Source organism: Chinchilla lanigera, unplaced genomic scaffold (assembly GCF_000276665.1).
Source record: "Chinchilla lanigera isolate Chin_1 unplaced genomic scaffold, ChiLan1.0 scaffold00084, whole genome shotgun sequence".
Taxonomy (NCBI): Eukaryota; Metazoa; Chordata; class Mammalia; order Rodentia; family Chinchillidae; genus Chinchilla; species Chinchilla lanigera.
This window is the reverse complement of record NW_004955485.1, coordinates 8691721-8701264: the sequence shown is the minus strand read 5'-3', so window position 1 is coordinate 8701264 and position 9544 is coordinate 8691721. Positions and strand designations below refer to the sequence as shown.

General features: G+C 56.4%; 1 protein-coding gene across 3 annotated transcripts; it reads right to left on the bottom strand.

Moving 5' to 3' along the window:
* Positions 1 to 583: 583 nt before the first annotated feature.
* Positions 584 to 9379, bottom strand: Poll (polymerase (DNA directed), lambda). Of its 3 annotated transcripts, none has more exons than XM_005403870.2 (8): positions 9306 to 9379; positions 7586 to 7880; positions 7243 to 7396; positions 6585 to 6902; positions 3935 to 4108; positions 3603 to 3731; positions 1686 to 1854; positions 584 to 1430 (listed from the first exon to the last, which is right to left on the bottom strand). In XM_005403870.2, the coding sequence occupies exons 2-8, from the start codon at positions 7873 to 7875 to the stop codon at positions 1069 to 1071; spliced, it is 1596 nt and encodes a 531-aa protein (XP_005403927.1). In that variant the 5' UTR covers positions 7876 to 7880; positions 9306 to 9379; the 3' UTR covers positions 584 to 1068. The 3 variants fall into 3 exon arrangements, with proteins under 3 accessions (XP_005403927.1, XP_005403926.1, XP_013359545.1); XM_005403869.2 differs by lacking the exon at positions 9306 to 9379 and adding an exon at positions 8728 to 8866; XM_013504091.1 differs by lacking the exons at positions 6585 to 6902; positions 7243 to 7396; positions 7586 to 7880; positions 9306 to 9379 and adding an exon at positions 8728 to 8790.
* Positions 9380 to 9544: the final 165 nt, after the last annotated feature.

Genomic DNA, 9544 nt, shown 5'->3' with positions numbered 1-9544 from the left:
TGAAGCCTCCTGCCAGTCTGCACCAGCGGTTTGCCCGGGCCCAGGGCTCTGGCCATGGGTGTGGTCTCTTGACTCCAAGAGGAACAGCCCTCAGACGCTGGAATCTGGGCTTCGGGGCAAGGTCCGCTTGGCTGCGAGGGCCACAACAGCACGTGTGTGCTTGCGTGTTTTGATGGTGTCTCGCTGAATCGCCTGGGCTGGGCCCAAACTCTCGATCCTTTTGTGGCTGCCCCTGAATAGCTGGGCTTACAAGCAAGCGCCAGCACACCCAGCCGGGCCCCAGCATTGAGACCAGGGCAGTGGAGGGCAGCTCTGGAACTCCGCAGGCTGACAGACGCAGGGTTCTGCGCATACGTATCTCCTCACACCCAGCACACTCACGAGGGTGCCTGCCCGGGGCCCAAGTTCAGGTCTGAAGCACCCACCAAGGGGCGGCTCCAGAATCCCCGCATTCCAACAACACAGGCTTCTCTGCCTCTGGGCCCGCTGGACTCGTGTCTCTGGGCTTGCTGTTGGCCCACCTGTCTCGCCTGGGTGGAAGGGGTCGGGCGGAGGGGTGCAGCGCTCACACACACCAGGCAGGCCATGTCCAATGCACTTTACTGGGCCCCTGGGCCTTCGCACACTGCCCTCCCAGAGCCAGGGGCACCGCTTCCCAGCAGCTCCAGCTGCACAGGAAGCAGCTGAGAGGGAGCACATGCGGAAGGGCTCGTCCTCCCCCTCGGAGGGCCTTGGCTGATGCTAGACCGCAGCTGCTTCCTTCTCCCCCAGCAGCTAGATCTTTCTCAGGTTGGGGGGGGAAGCACAGGAAGCTGGCTGCGAACCAGCCACCCACTGCTGCTCACCACGAGGCAGGGCAGTGTGTGACAGGGAGTGCGCAGTGCTCCACGGGGGCAGCCTCAAGCCAGAGAGACCCCTGCACCGGGAGCCCGGCCTGCTCCTTCGCTCACGGCCGGCCGAGACCAGGCGCAGGCTCCCCAGCATAGCACAGCGGGGGCTGCAGTAGGGAGGCTCAGCCAGCTGAGGTTGGAGGGGTGCTGGGCGGCCGGGGGTTGCCCTCAGCCCTGGTCACCAGTCCCGCTCAGCTGGCTCCCGGTAGGGCAGGCCTAGGAGCTGGAAGACGTCCTTCTCCGTGGGGGTGGGCAGCACTCGGCCAGGCCCCACCTTCCAGCCTTGAGGGCTGCGGGCCACAGCTGTGAGCGCGTGCTCCGACAGGCTCAGGCCCTTGGTCTTGGCCAGAGCCCGCATGGACCGGTTGAAGTGGGCCGAGCCGGTGAAGTACAGCAGGGCACAGGCAAACTCGCTGTAGGGCACCACGATGACGTCCAGGCGCCGGTGCCGCCGCCCTGGGCCCGGGAGCCGGCACACACCCAGGTACTTCTGCTGCTGCCCGTTGTCCTCCTGGCTCACCAAGTCGTCTGTGAGGAACCCTGGCCAGCAGGGGAGGGCTGGGAGGACACGGCCAGGCCTGGCCCGCCTCCCCTCCTGGCCTCTCGGTCCCTGCACTCTGCTCCCAGCCCGCCTGTGCCAAGTGACCAGGCCAGGGTGCCGAGCGACCGAGGCGGGAGGCGACCTAAGAACTTGCGCATCTCCTGGCAGGTGTCCTCTCCTCAGGGGCCTCAGCCTGGCGGCGGGGCGTTCCCACCCGCCAAGCCCTCTCCCGCCTGCCACCGTGCTGCATATACCTTGCTGCCTGAGTTTGTCCAGAAGGCGACTGAAGATGCCCTGGTGGGACCTGCCGTCCGGGTGAGTGACGAGCACGTCCATGTCTCCGCAGGTCGGCTTCCCCCGGCGGTAGGAGCCACACGCCACGCATAACAGCCCCGGATTGAAGGCCTGGGCTGCCACACAGACCTGGAAGCGGGGAGAGAGATGAGGGCCCCTCCCCACGACAGCACAGGGCCTGCCTGGAGCCAGGGGCCTGCGCTCTGCTCTCAAGCCGGTCCCCAGGGCTGCTGCAGCTGAGGGAGTCCACCAGCGGCACCTCTGCTCCCATCCGCCAGGGCAAGCAGCGGAGCGAGTGCCCAGGACACCAGCCTGTGAGAGCAGGGGCATTACTTCCCCTCAGCTCTGCCCCAGCTCACACCCACGGCACAGGTCTGTGTGATTCCACCGGGCCAGGGGCCGGTGCCAGGAAGCACTCAGCCAGGTCCCGGCAGCCCAATCTGGTGCAGATCTGGAGCTGAGGGCAGAAGGTGTGAGCGGGGGCTGGAGCCTGAGCAGCAGGCCTTAGAGAAGATGGTGCACAGAAACAGAACTGGACCTGTGGGAAAGAGAGAGATGGAAGCAAGAGGGGGTCGGCGTGAGCCCTCCACATCCCGGGCAGCTGGGAAAGGGTGGCTGGCCAGCCAGCCCTGGGTGGGAGAAGTAAGCCCATTAGCCTCCAGCCCAGACACTGGGGCCTTTCGTATGCAAATGTCGCCCTGCCTCCACCCAGGACACAGATTTCTGTGGCCCTGGATACCAGCCAGGGCACCTCCAAAGACACCTCAATTTCTCTGACAGGCAGGCTCTGCTAATCCCCTCAGGCCCTTCTCAGGCCTCCCAGGAGAACAGGAGGAGGAGGCCTTGAAGAGTAATTCCATCAGACCCCCTGAGGCTGGAGCCTACGTGGGCCCTGGAGGGCCAGCTGGGGAGCCTCTTCTGTCCCCACAGGCGGGGGCTGCCAGTTGGCTGGGGCATTCTCTGTGCCTGGACAGCGTGGCTGAGTGACAGTGTCATCACCAGCACTGACACCTGGCATACAAAGGGGCCTGTCCATCCATCTACACCTGCTCCACACAGCCCAGGCCAGAAATGGAGCTGAAGTCTGATTTCAGCTAAACTGGTTCCCCGGGAATCCTACCCTCAGGACCTTCGGCCAAAACCAGCAGGCCCCAGTACTCACAGCCCCATCCCTAATCCCAGGGCCAGCCGAAGAGATGACACAGCTAGTCCTCAAGAGCCCTGTCTCTCTACTTGAGATTTTACATAAACTTGGCCTGTCACCCAGTTCTAAATTAAACCTTTGGACAAATCTTATTACAAATCTTAATTCAATAACCACCAATACAAAAAAAAAAAAAACCCTATTCTTAAAGCCTACTCAATCTTGACGGTGCTTTCCTGTAACCCCAACCAGTCCAACCAACCCTGTGGCCTCACCCCAACCCACCCCATCTGACCAGCCTTTGGTGGGCTTCCACAGGAAGAGAGTGAGGAAAGACACAGAGCTTGCAGTGTGTGCGCACGCGCGTGTGTGGCACTAAGAGTCTACTGTTTTCGTCCCGTACGCAAAGAGGTCTCAGTCAGAAAGCACAGAGAACCTCTGCCTGTCCTGCCTGGCCCTGTTCCAAGCCGTGGAGTAGCTGGGACGACACCTGTGCGCCCTGCAGCCTGACACCCCCCGGCACTCCCACTGTGTGATGCTGGGAACTCTCCCCCAGGCCACCCACCTCCTCTGGGCTGCAGCTTTGGTCCCAACTTGTTCCTTCCGACCTCTGGTGATCCACAGGGTCCCCTGCCTGCTACGCTGCCCAATGGACAGGTTAGGGGTTCTTAGCTTGGACCAGAACCTTATTCACTGGCCTGGGTCTCCCTGAAGCTCTGGGACACCTGCTTACTGTGTGCGCGATCTCTGCAGCTTCCTCTCTGGGCATGCGTTCCAGGAAGTCATTGTAATGCTTCAGGCCGATGGCTTGCTGGGCAGTCAGGGAGGCCAGGTTGCGAATGTCTTCCAGGCTCCGGAAGCCCTGGAAAAAGGCAGCAAGAGGGAAGTTATGGGAATCCGAGACTGATGAAGCGGGTGAACAAGCAGACACAGGAGGCTTCTGTTAGCCTGGGTTCATTCCCATGAGTGCAGAGGAAAATAATACCCAGGTTACCTGAGTACCCAGGGCAAGGGAGCTATGGGAGACACAGCAATGCAGGAGGGACAGCTGGACTAGGTTGTAACCTGATGGTACCACATCTGGGCAGTCTTGGTCCCAGCTCCCCAGATGTTGGAGAAGAGTTCCAAAACAGGCACACTTTCGCTGATATGGTCCAACTTCCGCAGATGCCCACTCTCCAGGATCTCCACGATCTTCTCAGCCATCCGCTTCCCAACCCCAGGAATGCTGCAGGCTTCCTGAAGGAGAAGGGAGGGGGGTAGCAACGGCAGTAGGGGAGCTGGCTGCTTTGGGAGATGCTGGCCGGAAAGCCAGCCTGGCAGCTGGGGCACAGCAAAGGAGAAGCTGGGTGCAGCAGGGCTGGGCACCTTGCCTGCGGGTTCCTAGAGAATGGGGCCTAGCAACAGTAACTCTGCACTGCCATCATGGCCACTGTCACTGCAGTGGTGGGTGCCAGCACTGCCTGTGGGCTTCCTGCACGCCAGGCCCATGCCAGGGAGGGGTCTCCTTCCACCCTCACGGAAGGACGACGCATGAGCTGTGCCTGGAAATCCGTTTTCATTGATGAGAAAACTGATGCTCAGAGAGTTTATGTACTTTGCCTAGAGTCACACATTAGTGATCACGGTCTGTTTGGTTTCAGGGTCTAAACTGTTGGGTTTGGTGTTTTTGTTTTTTTTTTTTGTCTTTTTGAGACAGGGTCTCACTATGCAGTTCAGGCTGGCCTTCAGCTCACTTTGTAGCCCAGGCTGGCCTCAAATTCGCAATGATCCTCCTGCCTCAGCCTCCCGAGTGCTGGGCTTACAGGTGTGTGCCACCATGCCCAGTACTAAACTGTTGTTTAAAAAAATTTTTTTTGATAAAAAAACACACAAATGTAAAGAGAACAGCATAATGAACCCTCACACACCCATTGCCCACCTTTAACAATTATCGCGATTGTGCCTGTCCACATTCATTACACTCCCATTTTGTTTCTTTTATGCAAACCCTAGTATTTATGGTTTATAGCTGGATGTCCTCTGAGAGCTGTGTGTGCTCAGAGGCAGGGCTTCCAGAAGGTGACGGGGCCATGCTGGAACCTGCTGTCAAGAGCTGGGTCTGGTTGGAAGAGGGGGTCACAGGGGCCATGACCTGGAAGTGGGTGTCTCCTTCCCTGGCTTGCTCCTTCTCTGTTGTCATGTAGAGAGCAGCTCTCTTCTACCAGGCCCCTCTGCCATCTGTTTCTGCCCTGAAGCCCATGGTCATAAGCTGTGACTGGGAGCCAATTCTTCTTTAAGTTGTAGGTGCCAGGTGCTGTTTCAGCCATGAGAAAATGGTTGAAAGACAGATTCTGGTGCCAGGGACGTAAGGTCACTGCTGTGACTGACCTGAGCATGTGTCTCAGAAGCCTTTGGACCTGGTTTGCAGGGAGAGTGTGGAAATATTTGGAAATGGTGGCTAGGGAAATCTTAGAATGCCATAAGCCAAGTTTGATTCTGTTCAAAGTTCAGAAGACCAAAATCCTACAGGAATTCTACAGGTAAAGGCTAGGCATAGGAGGCTTCAGCTGGGAGCAAAATCCCATTGTCAGTTGGGCTTGAGATCATGTATGTTATGCTCTGGCAGGAAACTGGTCTTCCTTTGCTTATGTCCTGGGACTTCACAGGAGACTGAGACTAAGGGTGTGGGATTAATGAATGTGGCAGAGAAAGTTTCAGGCAGCCCAGTGTTGAGGATATAGAATGGGTACTGTTAAATTTCAGCCATACCTACTGTGAGAAGCAGGATCAAAAAGCAGAGTTGAATAGTTTTAAAAATTTTGCTGGTGACCAGAAAGGCAGCTCCTATAAAGCTGAGGCCTGTTAAAGTGGGGCCTGTAAACTTTTGTCTAAGGAACGCTTGGCTGTTGAAAAGGTTAGCATTCAAATAAAGTCAAGGACTTTGTATCAGGATAATAAGATGCTGAGACACAGTACCCAACACCTGCAAGTTAAGGAGAGGTGTATGTTGGCTTACAGTTTCAGTCTTGCTTTGGTCTGATTTCTTCCTCTCCCCATAGTCCTCTTAGAATGGGTATATTTACCCTGTACCATTATATATCTGCTCTGTTTAACCTTCTTCTTGATTTTTAAAGGGGTTCACAGCTAAGGTTTGCCTTGAGCCTCAGAGGACACCTGGGACTTCTACTTTTCAGTAGTGCTGGAACTATTAAGACTTTGGCATATGAGTCTTTTGGGAGTCAGAGACTGAATGTTATGGTTTGTATCTACATGTTCCCCAAGAGGCTCATGCACTCAGAGGCAAGGCCTTTGTAAGGGGATTGGACCGTGTGGGTGCTATAGCTGAGCCGCTGGCAGGACATAAGCAAATGTAAGTTGCTGGGTCTCGTTAGAAGAGGTGGGCCACTGGGGCATGACCTGGAAGCTTGTGTTTTCCTCCCTGACTTGTCCCTTCTCTCTCTGCTTCTGGCTGCCATGATGTAAGCAGCATTCCTCTGTTAGGGCCCTCTGCCATCTCTTCTGCCCTGGAGCCCGTGGACCATGAAAGTAACTGTGACCCAACATACAGCTCTCCTTACCTTGCAGGTGTTGGGTACTGTGTCTCAGCAATGATAAAGTGACTAAGACACCCAGGCATCATAAAATCTGAACCACAGGACCTCAAGCCCACTGGCAACTGGTGGCTATAAAGAGAAGACACACACAGACATATACCGCTCCAGCCCCCAGGTACCTGGTAGGAGCTGACAGGCTTGTGGAAGCTCTTGAGGGCATTGATGGCTTTGGCATAACCCAGGGCCCTCCATTTGTCTCCCTGAACATTGTAGGCATTGGCCAGCACTTCCAGCTTCTCTGTGATGTGTAGGTTGTGGTTGGTCACCTTCTGGCTGGAGGGCTGTGCACAGACCCACTTAGCCAGGGTCTCTGGGGCTGGGCTGGGCCCGCTGTTTTCCTCAGGTGGGGTGGGGTAGTGGCCCCGGATCAGAGCTTCCAGATCAGCTGCACTCACAGGGGGCCCTTCCACATCACTGGTTTCATCATCGGAGCTGGGCTTGAGGTAGGGAAGGAAAAGAGATAATAAATTATTCCCTTCATGAAGGGGGCTCCTTGAAAATGGGTGTTGTCTTTGTAGGGAGTGTCCAGTCAGATGCATGGATAAGGACTGTGCACCCTTAACAGTGTTCCCTTCCCCAGCGCTTTCCAGATCCCCGGCTATGTGGTAGTCATGGCTTCGGTGAACATAGGAATGAGGAGTGTTGGGAAGAGCTAAATGGTTTCATAATCAAGAGAGACCTCCTGTCTCAGGTGCCTGGGACTTTCTGAACTACCACCAGGCTCTCCCCATTTCTGCAATCGGGGAAGGGAGCTATGGGGACCAGAAGGTTTTTGACCTGAGCGTAGGTACTTGATGCCTCTTCTGCCTTCTGGGGAGGAGACACAGCTCTACTGGGAGGAGAGACAGCTGTCTTCAGCAGAACCTCGTGGGTCCCATGAGGAGCAGAAGAGTCTTGGTCTGCCTGGCTGGGCTGTGATTGGTCCAAGTACCTGGGAAGATGGTGACAGAAGTTAGGACACCAAAGGTCTCACCCTATCTCTGACCCCAATCCCTCTCTACTCCAAAAGCTTGGTTTTCTAATGTGTCCAGTTTAAAAAGCAATAGTTCTTCTGAATAACTCGAGAAAAAGCTAAAGACGCTGCCGTAGAACATTTGAGAGAAGACTAAGGCTAGCTCACCTGCTGGAGATGGGGATGCAGAAGCCGGCTGTGTCCACCAGCCTTTTGTCTTGCAGGCACAAGCTCAGCCAGGCTGACTTTACCAGCTGAGCCCCCGGGGGCAGCCGAGGCAGTCTGAGGAGGCGCAGGGCCCGCTCACAGTCCATGGCTTCGTCCACCACGATGTGCGTGACCTCTGGGGCCTGGGCAGAGCAAACCTGCCCACCGTGCTGGATAATCTGCTTCTCAAAGAGTTCTGCCCGGGCCCGTCCAATGCCGGTGGGCACAACGTGGGCCCTCAGAGAGCTCATCCATCCTGTGGGGGGGACATCCAGGCACCTATTTCACAACTTTTAGATGTGATCAGAATGAACCAGTTTCAGTCCCCTCCCCCGAATCATTTTCTTTGCACCCAGACAGCCTGCCTTCTAGGGATTCTCTGACACGCATACAGCCCCGTTTCCTCATGAGCACCACTTGGAAGTAAAGCATAAACATTTTTACATGTCCTGTCCCCTAGTGCAGCCTGGCATGTTGCTGGTAACCTATAAATATTTGCTAAATACATGAGTAAACACATGCTTCCTCCCTGGTTTGAACTACTCTGCTTTGTCATTTACGCTTTCAAAAACGTATGTTTCCTTATTCCACAGCCTAGCAGAACTGATTCCCATTCCCAGCCTCCCATAAAGTCTCTGCCATCTATCTGGTTTTTTCAGATGGGCTCTTACTATGTTGTTCAGGCTGTCCTCGAACTTTCAATCCTCCTGCCTCAGCCTCCCAAGGGGCTGGCATTACAGGCACGTGTCACTACTCCAGCCATCTGTTTGTCAACTTGATTGCAAAAAAACTTACAACAAGGATACCAAGGGGATTTCTTCTGCCCTTAGGACAGTCTCCTGGGAGAGCAAAGAATTCTACCGGTCATTGCCTGAGGGACCCGGGAGAATTTTCTGACTCGTGGAGGTCATGAGGTGGGGAAGAAGGGAGCACAGCCAGTCAAAAACAGGGGACCAAGGCTAGCAAAGGCAGGCACAAAGGAACCTGTCCACCCTGGACAGGCAGCATCAATTCCACTCTCTGGTTCTGGAGGAATCATGTAGGACTGAGCAACGCGGAGGCCAAGGGTCAAGTGCACGAGTGCTGAGGGTGTGGCAGCTCACCTCCTGCTTCTTCCTCTTGCCTCTTGGGGATCTTTGCAGATGCACTTGATGGTGGACTGGCATGTATTTTCTTTCTCTTGGGAAATGCTTTTAAGATGCCCCTGGGGTCCATTGACCTACGGCTGTACCCTGGCTCCTCTGTCTAAGGCCTGGTCAGGGCAGGTATCGCGGAGAAATCCCAAGCTGGATGCCCCAACTCTTGCCTGCAGAGCTGGGGGTCTCTCCTGACCAGGCCTCACGCACAGCAGCCCAGAAGTGCCCAGGGGTCTCTGAAAATCCAACTATGCTTCTGTGCCTTAAGCCTGCCTCTATGCTCAGCCGCCTTTCAAAGGTAGAGTATTGGAGGAGGCGAAGGAAAAGCTGGAGCTCCTGGGGAAGGAAACAGTGTCCTGCTTCGGAAGAGTTGTTCTGCCCCTCCGCTCAGGCTCTGCTCCAGCTGCACCGTACTCTCAAAGGCTTTTGCCAGAGACGCCAGGCTCGGAAACGGACCCACGGCGTTAGGAAGGCCTTCCTCTCCCGAGGAGTCGGGAGGGCACCCTACAGAAACCCCACACAGTCCCGCTCTACTCCCGACGTACTCTCGCAGAGGCGGGGGACAGGAGGGCTTCCCCGGGACACCGGCAACGCCGCCTCCTGCCTCTCTGCTGGGGTGTCGGCCCGCAGCTGCAGGTAGACGGGGCGCGGCCGCGGCCGCAGCAGGTGTGGGGTGCCCTCTGGGACTGGGGAGCCTCAGCCGCACAGCTGGGTGCGAACGCCAGGGCAGGTGCGGGGCAGCCGCCGCGAGCGCAGCTGGCGTGCGCCAGGGACGCCCAGCTGC

What these genes read in the sequence shown, in the direction of transcription:
- Poll (XM_005403869.2), bottom strand. Translation starts at nt 8,839, where the DNA reads ATGGACCCCAGGGGCATCTTAAAAGCATTTCCCAAGAGAAAGAAAATA. An exon ending in GCAAGAGGAAGAAGCAGGAG is followed by an intron (nt 7,881 to 8,727) that starts GTGAGCTGCCAC and finishes TCCCCCCCACAG; the next exon opens with GATGGATGAGCTCTCTGAGG. An exon ending in CCCAGATGTGGTACCATCAG is followed by an intron (nt 3,732 to 3,934) that starts GTTACAACCTAG and finishes GCCTTTTTCCAG; the next exon opens with GGCTTCCGGAGCCTGGAAGA.